The sequence below is a fragment of the Oncorhynchus mykiss genome, chromosome 32 (assembly GCF_013265735.2).
Source record: "Oncorhynchus mykiss isolate Arlee chromosome 32, USDA_OmykA_1.1, whole genome shotgun sequence".
NCBI classification, from domain to species: Eukaryota; Metazoa; Chordata; class Actinopteri; order Salmoniformes; family Salmonidae; genus Oncorhynchus; species Oncorhynchus mykiss.
This window is the reverse complement of record NC_050572.1, coordinates 5,697,424-5,713,417: the sequence shown is the minus strand read 5'-3', so window position 1 is coordinate 5,713,417 and position 15,994 is coordinate 5,697,424. Positions and strand designations below refer to the sequence as shown.

The following is a 15,994-nucleotide window of genomic DNA, read 5'->3' as shown; positions in this document are numbered from 1 at the left end:
CCAAACACAAGGGCGCCCTGTTGCATTAAACCCACTTTAAAACCGACGTCATAGCCCTGCGACATTTTCAAAATGGCGTAATCTGAACGAAAACAATGTGGTGATGAAAACTATAGTGGGAAACGAGAGGATTTTGTTTCATTCACCGCACCGACAACTTTAAATCCAGCGACACTATGCCGGTGTGCAACTTTTGGATGCAAGGCCGGTGTCGATATGGCGACAAGTGTTGGAATGAGCACCCAAAAGCAGGCGGTGGCGGCTACGGTGGAGAGTACAACAGCCGCCCCCCTCAACAGTCCAACAGAGGCGGGGGAGGAGGTAAGGAGTACCTAGTTGTAGTAGCTCCCAGTCTTTTTCTGCTATACTGTAGCTAGTCATGGAACGATTGAGAACGGAGATCTGATTTAGTTTTTTTTTTAAACACTACTGATTCCACACAACGTATCGACGCTTGTGTCACACGAACGCTTCAAAGGCACCGACGTTGTCATTGCGCTAAAATAGTACGCACCATCTGGATATGTGTTCAACATTCACCTCCTGCTACCATTTCTGTCAAGCCGTCTACGCATACGTTCGATAAATTCAACATATGCACCACAAAGAACGCACTGCAAGGCAAACGCAGCGTTTCATTGGGAATTAATGTAATTATGTTGGCCAACATGAGATCGTTGTCGGTGTGTTCTAAGCGTAACAATACTACGCGATGATGACGTTCTCAGCTTGACGTCACACTGTCATCTGAATACGGGATTATAACGATGACAACATGATGTGAGTTTGAATTTCGTGGTCGCACATTGAGATGTGTTTGCAAGTACGATTAGCAAATGTGTCATTTAATTTCGCAAGTTTGTATCATGATGTGTGAAAGATTTAACAACGGTCGCAAACTTGTAATTTGACATTTACAGGTAATCATCTTTATCTCTGACTCTGGAGTCTGTTGCTATGTCTCTTCTCATGGAGGCTTCCCTGTTCAGAGGAAACATGGAGCATTTTATGGAGGAGTTGTATTTACTATGCGCTCTTCCGGGACAATGTGGATCAACCGGTTGTTTCAGTGCAACAATTGTTTACTGGCAGAGGACTATAGAGAAGAAGTGGCTACTCTGTCTCGTCTGACGCACCGGCTCCTCCGTCAGCCACAACGGGTTTTGCGGCTCGAGCCGCTTAAAAATTCCGGAACCTCCTCTCACCAGCTCTATGGCAAGAAACATCTTGGTTCCTATCCTAGGGCTCGGGTACAGCGCATTAGGCTGCTTCCTATCATTTTACACCAGAAGAAGGGGACTGTCGTAATCCACGTGGGATCTATACTGAACAAAAATATAAACGCAACATGTAATGTGTTGGTCCCATTTTTCATGAGCTGAAATAAAAAATATCCCAGAAATGTTCCATATGAACAAAAAAAGCTTATTTCTCCAAAATTGTCCATAAATTTGTTTTTGATAATTTCTCTTTTGCCAAGGTAATCCATCCACTTGACAAGTGTATCATATCAAAAAGCTGATTTAAATGGCATGATCATTACGCAGGTGCAACTTGTGCTGGGGATAATAAACGTCTATTTTAAAATGTGTAGTGTTGTCACAACACAATGCCACAGATGTCTCGAATGAGTGTGCAATTGGGATGCTGACCGCAGGAATGTCCGCCAGGGTTGTTACCAGAGAATTGAATGTTCATTTTTCTACCATAAGCCGCCTCCACGTCGGTTTTTAAGAATTTGACATTATGTCCAACTAGCCTCACAACCGCAGTCCCATGTGTATGGCGTTATGTGGGCGAGCGGTTTGCTGATGTCACCGTTGTGAACAGAGTGCCCCATGGTGGCGGTGGGCAAGTATAAAACTACGGACATTTTATTCGTGGCAATTTGAATCGCATTTTTTACTTGTGAATCCCTTTCTACAAATTTACTAAACTTTCTACAAGCTTACGAATCTCTTGGTAACGTGACAGAACAATGTGCAGATTCAAAATTTGCAGCAGAATGTTCATACTCGTAAATGGATTTGTAACCGTTGTGAAAATAAATAATGTTCTTGTTGAACGTATTTAAACGTCAACTTTACCACCGTTGTAGATTTGACAAGCTAGCGAAAATACACATTTGTGAATCACACTTGCACCCACATCTGTGTGCGACCACGAAATCCAAAATACAATCTCATGTAGTTCCGTCACCATTAAGATCCATAATCCCTGAACTGACAAGGAGCCGACTTCTGCTGGAAGGTTTTTGTTTTTTTTATCAAGATATTTCACCTTTGCAGGTGGAAAGATCGCTCCATTTTTTTGTTAAAAAGTAAAGTTTTCTTTGCCAAGAAAATCACAATACGATATTATCCCAATAGTTACAGTACCAGTTTCTAATCTTTTTAAATGATGAGTTTTGATTGGCTGTTCAGTTTTTATTAAATTTAACATCCTAAATCATGCAATGGAGCCACCATCCTTTGTAAATGTTTAGTTAGTTAAAAAAAATACATAACACATTAGATCTGGTAAAAGATAATACAAAGAAAAAAACATTTTTTGTACCGTCATCTTTGAAATGCAAGAGAAAGGCCATAATGTATTATTATAGCCCAGGCGCAATTTAGATTTTGGCCACTAGATGGCAGCAGTGGGTGTGCAACGTTTTAGAGTGATCCAATGAACCATTGCATTTCTGTTAAAATTTTGTATCAAGACTGTCCAAATGCGCCTAATTGGTTTATTAATACTTTTCAGGTTCATAACTGTGCACTCTCCTCAAACAATAGCATGGTATTCTTTCACTGTAATAGCTACTGTAAATTGGACAGCGCAGATAGATTAAAAGTAATTTAAGCTTTCTACCCAAACCAAATATGTCTATGTCTTGGGAAATGTTCTTGTTACTTACAACCTCATGTGAGCTTGAAGGCACACTGTGTGTTGTGAAATCTGTGAATGTATTGTAATGTTTTAAAATTGTATAAACTGCCTTTACTTTGCTGGACCCCAGGAAGAGTAGCTGCTGCTTTGGCAGCAGGTCTCTCCAGAGATGCTAGATTGGGTTCAAGTCTGGGCTCTGGCAGGGCCACTCGAGGACATTCAGAGATTTCTCCCAAAGCCACTCCTGCATTGTCTTGGCTGTGTGCTTAGGGTCGTTGTCCTGCTGAGGGGTTAACCTTCGTCCCAGTCTGAGGTTCTGAGCACTCTGGAGCAGGTTTTCATCAAGGATCTCTCTGTACTTTGCTCCGTTCATCTTTCCGTCGATCTTGACTAGTCTCTCAGTCCCTGCTGCTGAAAAACATCCCCACAGCATGATGCTGCCACCACCATGCTTCACTGTAGGGATGATGCCAGGTTTCCTCCAGAAGTGAATCGTGACATTCAGGCCAAAGAGTTCAATCTTGGTTTCATCAGACCAGAGAATCTTGTTTCTCATGGTCTGAGAGTACTTTAGGTGCCTTTTGGCAAACTCCAAGCGGGCTGTCATGTGCCTTTTACTGAGGAGTGGCATCCTTCTGGCCACTCTACCATAAAGGCCTGATTTGGTGGAGTGCTGCAGAGATGGTTGTCCTTCTGGAAGGCACAATCCTGTCTCGGAGCTCTGTGGACAATTACTTTGACCTCATGGCTTGGTTTTTGCTCTGACATGGACTGTCAACTGTGGGATCTTATATAGACAGGTGTGTGCCTTTCGAAATCATGTCCAATCAGTTGAATTTACCACAGGTGGATCCTTGATATGTTGTAGAAACTTCTCAAGGATGATAAATGGAAACAGGATGCACCTGAGCTCAATTTCGAGTCTCCTAGCAAAGGGTCTGACTACCTATGTAAATAAGGTATTTCTGTTTTTATTTTTAATACATTAGCAACATTTCTTAACCTGTTTTGACTTTGTCATTATGGGGTATTGTGAATACGTTGCTGAGGATTTAATAAAATGTGATCCATTTTCGAATAAGGCTGTAACGTAACAAACTTTGGGAAAAGTCAAGGGGTCTGAATACTTTCCCGAAGGCGCTGTATAAACATCAAACATGCTGATATTTATTCCTGACCAGGAAATATCTCTTAATGTACACCTTCGGGCGAGGTTTGGCTCTGGGCTGTGAACCTTCGGGCGAGGTTTGGCTCCGGGCTGTGAACCTTCGGGCGATGTTTGGCTCTGGGCTGTGAACCTTCGGGCGAGGTTTGGCTCTGGGCTGTGAACCTTAGGGCGAGGTTTGGCTCTGGGCTGTGAACCTTCGGGCGAGGTTTGGCTCTGGGCTGTGAACCTTCGGGCGAGGTTTGGCTCTGGGCTGTGAACCTTCGGGCGAGGTTTGGCTCTGGGCTGGTGAGATTACTCTTGCAGTAAACCTTCAGCAGAGGTTCGGGCAAGTAAAAAAACAAAAACATTTTTTTTAACAGAAACTGATGGGCTATTGAAGCTATTGAATTGAAAGTGGGTCATCATGTTATGCAGCCTAGAAACACATTTCTCCCGTCCAATATAAGGGTAGTCAAATCTATGAACGTCCTGTTTTCAGGGTTTGGGAACAGAGTGTGGGTGAACCCAGCTCAGAGGTCTGGAGGAGGAAACTACGTCCAGCCGTCATCCTTCTCTTCCCAGCAGGGTGGCAACAACTGGGGTCCAGGAGGAGGAGGAGGAGGAAGGGACAGCCAAGCCCAGAGCTCTAACTTCAGTTTCGCAGCCTCCTCTCCAAACCAAAACAGATTTTCTGCCTTAAACACTCAAAGCAGCTTCGACAAAGGTGGGAGAGGAGAAGGGGAAGACAATGAAAAACACTTGTAAGTCCACTGATTGCTTGGTTGGGAACAATTTTCTCAATGGGATTCAGAATTGACACACACACACACACACACACACACACACACACACATGGGGCAAAAAAGTATTTAGTCAGCTACCAATTGTGCAAGTTCTCCCACTTAAAAAGATGAGAGAGGCCTGTAATTTTCACCATAGGTACACTTCAACTATATATATATATATATATATATATATATATATATATATATATATAAAAATGAGTCCCTGACAAAGTAGTCTGTAAATGAAATGGCCTGTTATCAGAATGCCTTGTCTCCAGGGAAACCATCCAGAAAGATATGGAGATCTGGGAGACTTCAGGCCAGTGGCTTTTCTCCTGTTACTCTGTCCTCAAAGCAACCATCTCAGGTAAGAGAAACAGCTTAGCTTTGGTCTGTCCCACTATTTGACACTATCACACACACACACACTTATTTTTTTAACCTCAATTTAACCTGGCTAGTCAGTTAAGAACAAATTCTTATTTTCAACGACGGCCTAGGAACAGTGGGTTAACTGCCTGTTCAGGGGCAGAACGACAGATTTGTACCTTGTCAGCTTGGGGATTTGAACTTGCAACCTTTTGGTTACTAGTCCAACGCTCTAACCACTAGGCTACCCTGCCTCCCCACATGGGCCCCGTAGCACGCGCTCCAGCAGGTATATCTCACTAGTCATCCCCAAAGCCAACACCTCCTTTGGCCGCCTTTCCTTCCAGTTCTCTGCTGCCAATGACTGGAACGAATTGCAAAAATTGCTGAAGTTGGAGACTTTTATATCTCCCTGACTATCTGGGCAACTTACCGATCGCTGCAGCTGTACACAGTCCATCTGTAAATATCCCATCCAACTACCTCATCCCCATATTGTTTTATTATTTATTTTTGCTCTTTTGCACCCCAGTATCTCTACTTGCACATCATCATCTGCACATCTATCACCAGTGTTAATTTGATACATTTCCTACCGGGTTAAATAAAGGTGAAATAAAATAAATTAATAAAAACATGGACGGAACATCTTGGATAGATCTTGATGTAGTAGCTGTAGTAGTAGTAGTAGTAGTAGTAGTAGTAGCTGTTGTAGTAGTAGTAGTAGTAGCAGTAGCAGTAGTAGTAGCAGTAGTAGTAGCTGTAGTAGTAGCAGTAGCAATAGTAGTAGTAGCTGTAGTAGTAGTAGCTGTAGTAGTAGTAGCTGTAGTAGTAGTAGTAGCAGAAGTAGCTGTAGTAGTAGTAGTAGCAGAAGTAGCTGTAGTAGTAGTTGTAGTAGTAGTAGCTGTAGTAGTAGTAGCTGTAGTAGCAGAAGTAGTTGTAGCTGTTGTAGTAGTAGTAGTAGTAGTAGTAGTATTAATAGCTCTAGTAGTAGTAGTAGTAGTAGTAGTAGTATTAGTAGCTGTAGTAGTAGTAGGAGAAGTAGCTGTAGTAGTAGTAGTAGTAGCAGAAGTAGCTGTAGTAGTAGCAGAAGTAGCTGTAGTAGTAGCAGAAGTAGCTGTAGTAGTAGTAGTAGTAGCTGTAGTAGAAGTAGCTGTAGTAGTAGTTGTAGTAGTAGTAGCAGAAGTAGCAGGCTATATTAGATTGGCTGTGATGTTAACTCCAGTATATTGAATGGATGTGGACGACATTGAACCGCGTCTCCTCCTCTGTGCAGGGTTCACAGAGCTCTCTCCAGAGGAGCTGAGACTGGAGTACTACAACACCAAGCCGTCTGGAGACCTGCAGGGATACGTGAGTAGAATCACATGCATGTGTCCCTTTATCTGCATCAACACTGTATAACGTGAAGGCATCTGCACTGGGATTCAATGTCATGAACACAGTATAACGTGAAGCCATCTGCACTGGGATTCAATGTCATGAACACAGTATAACGTGAAGCCATCTGCACTGGGATTCAATGTCATGAACACAGTATAACGTGAAGCCATCTGCACTGGGATTCAATGTCATGAACACAGTATAACGTGAAGCCATCTGCACTGGGATTCAATGTCATGAACACAGTATAACGTGAAGCCATCTGCACTGGGATTCAATGTCATGAACACAGTATAACGTGAAGCCATCTGCACTGGGATTCAATGTCATGAACACAGTATAACGTGAAGCCATCTGCACTGGGATTCAATGTCATGAACACTACTTTATTGATACATATGAGACAAACATTTGTCTTCTGCTTTTAACCCTAACCCTCTGATATACATACATTATGTAGGAGAGGCTGGAGCAGAGGGGAGAGGTCACACATTATGTAGTAGAGGCTGGAGCAGAGGGGAGAGGTCACACATTATGTAGTAGAGGCTGGAGCAGAGGGGAGAGAGAGGTCACACATTATGTAGTAGAGGCTGGAGCAGAGGGGAGAGGTCACACATTATGTAGGAGAGGGGGGAGAGAGAGGTCACACATTATGTAGGAGAGGGGAGAGAGAGGTCACACATTATGTAGGAGAGGGGAGAGAGAGGTCACACATTATGTAGGAGAGGGGGGAGAGAGGTCACACATTATGTAGGAGAGGGGAGAGAGAGGTCACACATTATGTAGGAGAGGGGGGAGAGAGAGGTCACACATTATGTAGGAGAGGGGGGAGAGAGAGGTCACACATTATGTAGGAGAGGGGAGAGAGAGGTCACACATTATGTAGGGGAGGGGGGAGAGAGAGGTCACACATTATGTAGGAGAGGGGAGAGGGAGGCCACACATTATGTAGGAGAGGCTGGAACAGAGGGGAGAGAGAGGTCACACATTATGTAGTAGAGGGGAGAGAGAGGTCACACATTATGTAGGAGAGGGGAGAGAGAGATCACACATTATGTAGTAGAGGGGAGAGAGAGGTCACACATTATGTAGTAGAGGGGAGAGAGAGGTCACACATTATGTAGGAGAGGGGAGAGAGAGGTCACACATTATGTAGGAGAGGGGAGAGAGAGGTCACACATTATGTAGGAGAGGGGGGAGAGAGAGGTCACACATTATGTAGGAGAGGGGAGAGGGAGGCCACACATTATGTAGGAGAGGCTGGAACAGAGGGGAGAGAGAGGTCACACATTATGTAGGAGAGGGGAGAGAGAGGTCACACATTATGTAGGAGAGGGGAGAGAGAGGTCACACATTATGTAGGAGAGGGGAGAGAGAGGTCACACATTATGTAGGAGAGGGGGGAGAGAGAGGTCACACATTATGTAGGAGAGGGGAGAGAGAGGTCACACATTATGTAGGAGAGGGGGGAGAGAGAGGTCACACATTATGTAGGAGAGGGGAGAGAGAGGTCACACATTATGTAGGAGAGGGGGGAGAGAGAGGTCACACATTATGTAGGAGAGGGGAGAGAGAGGTCACACATTATGTAGGAGAGGGGAGAGAGAGGTCACACATTATGTAGGAGAGGGGGGAGAGAGAGGTCACACATTATGTAGGAGAGGGGAGAGAGAGGTCACACATTATGTAGGAGAGGGGAGAGAGAGGTCACACATTATGTAGGAGAGGGGAGAGAGAGGTCACACATTATGTAGGAGAGGGGGGAGAGAGAGGTCACACATTATGTAGGAGAGGGGGGAGAGAGAGGTCACACATTATGTAGGAGAGGGGAGAGAGAGGTCACACATTATGTAGGAGAGGGGAGAGAGAGGTCACACATTATGTAGGAGAGGGGAGAGAGAGAGGTCACACATTATGTAGGAGAGGGGAGAGAGAGGTCACACATTATGTAGGAGAGGGGAGAGAGAGGTCACACATTATGTAGGAGAGGGGGGAGAGAGAGGTCACACATTATGTAGGAGAGGGGAGAGAGAGGTCACACATTATGTAGGAGAGGGGGGAGAGAGAGGTCACACATTATGTAGGAGAGGGGGGAGAGAGAGGTCACACATTATGTAGGAGAGGGGAGAGAGAGGTCACACATTATGTAGGAGAGGCTGGAGCAGAGGGGAGAGAGAGGTCACACATTATGTAGGAGAGGCTGGAGCAGAGGGGAGAGAGAGGTCACACATTATGTAGGAGAGGGGAGAGAGAGGTCACACATTATGTAGGAGAGGCTGGAGCAGAGGAGAGAGGTCACACATTATGTAGTAGAGGCTGGAGCAGAGGGGAGAGAGAGGTCACACATTATGTAGGAGAGGGGAGAGAGAGGTCACACATTATGTAGGAGAGGCTGGAGCAGAGGGGAGAGAGAGGTCACACATTATGTAGGAGAGGGGAGAGAGAGGTCACACATTATGTAGGAGAGGCTGGAGCAAAGGGGAGAGAGAGGTCACACATTATGTAGGAGAGGGGAGAGGGAGGTCACATTATGTAGGAGAGGGGAGAGGGAGGTCACACATTATGTAGGAGAGGGGAGAGAGAGGTCACACATTATGTAGGAGAGGGGGGAGAGAGGTCACACATTATGTAGGACAGGGGAGAGGGAGGTCACACATTATGTAGGAGAGGCTGGAACAGAGGGGAGAGAGAGGTCACACATTATGTAGTAGAGGGGGGAGGGAGGTCACATTATGTAGGAGAGGGGAGAGGGAGGTCACACATTATGTAGGAGAGGGGAGAGAGAGGTCACACATTATGTAGGAGAGGGGAGAGGGAGTTCACACATTATGTAGGAGAGGGGAGAGAGAGGTCACACATTATGTAGGACAGGGGAGAGGGAGGTCACACATTATGTAGGAGAGGGGAGAGAGAGGTCACACATTATGTAGGACAGGGGAGAGGGAGGTCACACATTATGTAGGAGAGGGGAGAGGGAGGTCACACATTATGTAGGAGAGGGGAGAGAGAGGTCACACATTATGTAGGACAGGGGAGAGGGAGGTCACACATTATGTAGGAGAGGGGAGAGGGAGTTCACACATTATGTAGGAGAGGCTGAAGCATCCGCAGTGCAGCGCCCAATGAGAGGTTTAGGGGCTTAAGTTCCTTATTCCCAACAGTGATTCTAACTTAAGGACAGGGATTCCAGATAGCATCACATTACATATATATGTCTGTGTGTTTTTTTTTACTGAGAAATTAATTTCAATCAATACTGACAGCAGCCTTCCTTGTGTTTGTAGGCTAACGTCATCAATCAGCTGGTCAACCAATGGAGAAGCAGAGTCCAGGAGCTGAGGGCTATGAGCGGCAACACCAGAGTCGCTATGGTAACACACACACACACACACACACACACACACACACACACACACACACACACTACTTTCTGTAGTAATACGACAAGACAAATATAAAGCCTTGTATGTACCAGGTGAGTAATACTCTCTAGTCTCTCCCAGCTTGCAGAGCTGGACAACCCAGCACCACAGGCAGCGTCTGGAGGTTTTGGGTCGACACCAGTGACCGGCTTTGGGTCCTCAGCACCATCTGGCTTCGGAACAGGTAAGATCTGCTGTAGCCTGTGTTCTTCATAGGAAGACAATACAAATGGAATACAGACATGGAGGCCTTCTGTAACTCCTATGTTGACTGGCTAAGACCCTCTAACTCCTAGGTTGACTGGCTAAGACCCCCTGTAACTCCTAGGTTGACTGGCTAAGACCCCCTGTAACTCCTAGGTTGACTGGCTAAGACCCCCCTGTAACTCCTAGGTTGACTGGCTAAGACCCCCTGTAACTCCTATGTTGACTGGCTAAGACCCCCTGTAACTTCTATGTTGACTGGCTAAGACCCCCTGTAACTCCTATGTTGACTGGATAAGACCCCCTGTAACTCCTATATTAACTGGATAAGACCCCCTCTAACTCCTAGGTTGACTGGATAAGACCCTCTAACTCCTAGGTTGACTGGATAAGACCCTCTAACTCCTATATTAACTGGATAAGACCCCCTCTAACTCCTATATTAACTGGATAAGACCCCCTGTAACTCCTAGGTTGACTGGATAAGACCCCCCTGTAACTCCTAGGTTGACTGGCTAAGACCCCCTGTAACTCCTATGTTAACTGGATAAGACCCTCTAACTCCTATGTTAACTGGATAAGACCCTCTAACTCCTATGTTAACTGGATAAGACCCTGTAACTCCTATGTTAACTGGATAAGACCCTGTAACTCCTATGTTAACTGGATAAGACCCCCTGTAACTCCTATGTTAACTGGATAAGACCCTCTAACTCCTATATTAACTGGATAAGACCCCCTGTAACTCCTATGTTAACTGGATAAGACCCTCTAACTCCTATATTAACTGGATAAGACCCTCTAACTCCTATATTAACTGGATAAGACCCTGTAACTCCTATATTAACTGGATAAGACCCTGTAACTCCTATGTTAACTGGATAAGACCCTGTAACTCCTATGTTAACTGGATAAGACCCTCTAACTCCTATGTTAGTGGGACATGCAGTTGTCTTTTTAAATATTTACTTGCGTTCCTAATCCTCTTCATTCCTATATTGAACATACGGTTCCCATGAGAGTGCCAATGTTTGTGCCTGAGGATAGTGGGCTCGTAGGATGATATAAACTCAGCAAGAAAAGAAACGTCCCTTTTTCAGGACCCTGTCTTTCAAAGACAATTTGTAAAAATCCAAATAGCTTCACAGATCTTCATTATAAAGGGTTTAAACACTGTTTCCCCATGCTTGTTCAATGAACCATGAACAATTAACGAACATGCACCTGTGGAACGGTCGTTAATAAGACACTAACAGCTTACAGACTGTAGGCAATTAAGGTCACAGTTATGAAAACTTAGGACACTAAAGAGGCCTTTCTACTGACTCTGAAAAACACCAAAAGAAAGATGCTCAGGGTACCTGCTCATCTGTGTGAATGTGCCTTAGGCCTGCTGGAAGGAGGCATGAGGAGTGCAGATGTGGCCAGGGCAATACATTGCAATGTCCGTACTGTGAGACGCCTAAGACAGCGCTACAGGGAGACAGGACGGACAGCTGATCGTCCTCGCAGTGGCAGACCATGTGTAACAACACCTGCACAGGATTGGTACATCCGAACATCACACCTGCGGGACAGGTACAGGATGGCAACAACAACTGCCCGAGTTACACCAGGAACGCACAATCCCTCCATCAGTGTTCTGACTGTCCGCAATAGGCTGAGAGAGGCTGGACTGAGGGCTTATAGGCCTGTTGTAAGGCAGGTCCTCACCAGACGTTACCGGCAACAACGTCGCCTATGGGCACAAACCCACCGTCACTGGACCAGACAGGACTGGCAAAAAGTGCTCTTCACTGACGAGTCGCGGTTTTGTCTCACCAGGGATGATGGTTGGATTCACGTTTATCGTCGAAGGAATGAGCGTACCATCGAGGCCTGTACTCTGAAGCGGGATCGATTTGGAGGTGGAGGGTCCATCATGGTCTGGGGGGGTGTGTCACAGCATCATCGGACTGAGCTTTGCATTGCAGGCAATCTCAACGCTGTGCGTTACAGGGAAGATATCCTCCTCCCTCATGTGGTACCCTTCCTGCAGGCTCATCCTGACATGACCCTCCAGCATGACATTGCCACCAGCCATACTGCTCGTTCTGTGCGTGATTTCCTGCAAGACAGGAATGTCAGTGTTCTGCCATGGCCAGAGAAGAGCCCGGATCTCAATCCCATGGAGCACGTCTGGACCCTGTTGGATCGGAGGGTGAGGGCTAGGTCCATTCCTCCCAGAAATGTCCGGGAACTTGCAGGTGCCTTGGTGGAAGAGTGGGGTAACATTTCACAGTAATAACTGGCAAATCTGGTGCAGTCCATGAGGAGGAGATGCACTGCAGTACTTAATGCAGCTGGTGGCCACACCAGATACTGACTGTTACTTTTGATTTTGACCCCCCCTTTGTTCAAGGACACATTATTCAATTTCTGTTAGTCACATGTCTGTGGAACTTGTTCAGTTTATGTCTCAGTTGTTGAATCTTATGTTCATAAAAATATTTACACATGTTAAATTTGCTGACAATTAACGCAGTTGACAGTGAGAGGACGTTTCTTTTTTTGCTGAGTTCATATATCTGGTACTTCTCTCAAACTGGACTCTCCCTCCTCTCCTCAGGTTTCGGAGTGCCGGCTCAGGTCCCAGTCCAGGACACCTCAGGTGCCAGTAATTTCAGCTTTGCTGGACCAGGTGCAGCTTCTGCTGCTCTCGGCAGTGCTGCGTCAGCCGTCCCACCAGCTCCCACTGGGATTGGCTCGATGGCCACCACTGTTCCCTCGGCAGCCGGTTTCTCCTTTGCCACCTCTGCTGCCAACAAGGAGACAACTACAGCCGGTTTCGGAGCTCCTGCCTCTGCGTCCGGGTTTAGCTTCGCCTCGACGGTCGCTGGTGGAGGAGGGGCATTTGGAGGGAGTGGTTTCGGGAGTGCAGCGCCAGTGGCTGCAAGTGGTTTTGGACAGGCGAGTGGAGGGTTTGGGGTTATGGCCCCAGCAGACAGTCTCTTCACCCCCCACAGCCAGCTGAGTGAAGAGGAACTGAAGGAGTTTGGAGGGAAGAGGTTCACCCTGGGACAGATACCACTCAAACCCCCCCCTGTTAATATGCTGGTGGTCTGATCCCACCACTCAACCCCCCCCCCCCCCCCCCCCCGTTAATATGCTGGTGGTCTGATCCCACCACTCAAACCCCCCCTTGTTAATATGCTGGTGGTCTGATCCCACCACTCAAACCCCCTCCTGGTCTGATCCCACCACTCAACCCCCCCCCCCCCCCCCCCTGTTAATAAGCAGGTGGTCTGATCCCCCCCCCCCCCCCCCCCTGTTAATAAGTAGGTGGTCTGATCCCCCACTCAACCCCCCCCCCCTGTTAATATGCAGGTGGTCTGATCCCCCCCCTGTTAATAAGCAGGTGGTCTGACCCCCCCCCCCCTGTTAATAAGCAGGTGGTCTGATCCCCCACTCAACCCCCCCCCCCCCCCCTGTTAATATGCAGGTGGTCTGACCCCCCCCCCCCCCTGTTAATAAGCAGGTGGTCTGATCCCACCACTTTCCTTTTAACTGACCTGATGGAAAAGAGCTGGACTGAATATATCTCTGAAGACTTTTTGATGAGTAAAAACCACCGCTAATTTACAGAATCTCCCCCATCCTTGATGTAATCACTAATCTGACTAGTTTATACTGGGGGGGGGGAGAAGAAAAAACAATCTATCAAATGGATTCTGAATGATGTCAAGTTTCAACCAAGATGGTGTTCCTGGTAACAGTGCCATGTCATTTGGTTGAAAGGTTTCCTTTTAAAATGAAAGGGTGGAGCAGAATGTAAAACAGATGATAGTCAGACTACTGGTGGTCTGACTGTACCAGGGACTAAAATAGGCTACTACCTTGCTATTTTAACATTTAAATAAGTGTGTTTTAATTATGGTTGGTGGTATTTTTGCTTTGAACCAAACGATGGTCTGTTTTTGTTTGCTTTCACCTCGTGTGTCTCTCCCCCCCAGGTGTATATTCTATAAACAATACTTTGTTCTGTCGTTCATTAAATTAAAACCGTCTTGTGATTTTATCAGAACATAAAACGTGTGTACAGTAGCAGATGAGACGTTTTTCATATTGGTCCTATACAATTCACATTGTACCAGAGAGCCACCATGAATGAGGCTCTCTGATTGGACTCGTCGTGGCTCATCCTGTATAACTACTGCAAATACACACTTTTTCTATTCACACACTGGCCATATACACACAGATATATTTTGAGTCTCGGAAGCTAATTTCTTGCAATTCTATACATTTTACCATGGGGGTTTTGTACTGTGTATTTAAATACTGTATTCTCGACACGGCTCATTATATTTCTACGTTGTATTTTAGTTACATTGTTTTATACAACAGCACATATTTTGTTTTATATTGTAATGAAACAGCAGGGAGCAGGTCTCGAACCCTCGACCTTCGAGCCCGAGGTCCGGTGATGCTATCGACTGTGTCGCAAATGCATGCTCGTGCGGCAAGGGTCGATTTCCGCGCTAATAAACCCAGGGTCGTCACAATATACTGGATTCTGCGTATACTCAATCTCCACGAGGAGTATAAAAGTAGTGTAGTGGAGGTATACGCCATGTAAATGAATAAGGCTGAACAGATCACAGTGTTACAATGTTGATTAACATACACACGCATGTGCCAAAATGCAATCTGTGGGGAAAACATCATTATAGAATGCTCATACCATTTGCGAGCGGTTTCTTGGACAGAGTTGGAAATATCCGGTGGAAATTTAGAAAGAGGGAAAATCTAGAGTCAACAACGACCATGGTTTGCCATTTACCAGCTGTTTCGTTATGGTCAGTATTATAGCCGTGGGAAGTAGTTTATGCGTGGGGGGGTGATGCGATAATTTTTTGTCAGCCGATTGGGTTCCTGGGGAAACTTTAAATTATTTTTATTTCAGGGGGTGCTGAAGGTGCAGCACCCGTACATTCCGCATCTATGGCCAGTGTGTATTTACACCAAAAAAAAAATCGAAATAAAAAGTTAAATGAAACTGAAAAAAATACCCTGTCTGTCGCTTATGACCAAGTGCGCATGCGCAAACTATCTCCAACATAATCCGCCGTTACCCATGATGCCAATTTAGCAATTTTGCTGCTAGATTTAGCAATTTATCAGACTACCATGGCAACCTTTTTTTTCAAACAGCACCTAGCAACAAATGTAGCTATTTTTAACAACTTTTTGGAACTTGTAGCAACTTTTGAAAAGTGACTCAAATGCTAAAATGCACGCATTTCCCCTCTAAATGACACTAAAACGATTTTCTCTTGGCACACACTCAAGTCACAACACGTGCCTGGCTGCATTGTGAGTGACGTCGGCGGAAGGCCTGCCGCAATTTCAGTAAATTACTAATCATTGTTGTCTGACTGCAGCAGCAGTAGTAGTACGGGTTCAACGAGACAAACCCAATGAATATAGTTGGTCACGAATGTTTTGATCTTGAACAGAACTTTCAACATCAATCAACATGTGTCAATCAAAAATTGTACAGCCAGAAATACAGAAAGTAGTGGGTGTCTGTACCTGAACAAATATTATTTGTTTTGCCGAGATGGCAGTCAACGTTATTGTGTATTCTACGTAATGATACCACAACGTCATTTAGCAACAAATCAACCTGCCTCTAGCAATGTAGTATATTTAATTCAACTGCTAATAATACTAGGTCAATTTCACATTCACAAATGGTCTAATTCAAAAACCTAACTTTTTTCACTTAATAAATGAGTTTAAACTTTAACTAAAATGGAAAACAAAAA

The 15,994-nt window shown here is 45.4% G+C and overlaps 1 protein-coding gene across 1 annotated transcript; it reads left to right on the top strand.

The window, feature by feature from the left end:
- The first annotated feature begins 42 nt into the window (after positions 1–42).
- Positions 43–13,305, top strand: nup42 (nucleoporin 42). The gene is made up of 7 exons (XM_036971731.1): positions 43–321; positions 4,521–4,782; positions 5,085–5,173; positions 6,452–6,528; positions 9,843–9,929; positions 10,062–10,164; positions 12,793–13,305. The coding sequence occupies exons 1-7, from the start codon at positions 177–179 to the stop codon at positions 13,287–13,289; spliced, it is 1,260 nt and encodes a 419-aa protein (XP_036827626.1). The 5' UTR covers positions 43–176; the 3' UTR covers positions 13,290–13,305.
- The last annotated feature ends 2,689 nt before the right edge of the window (positions 13,306–15,994 follow it).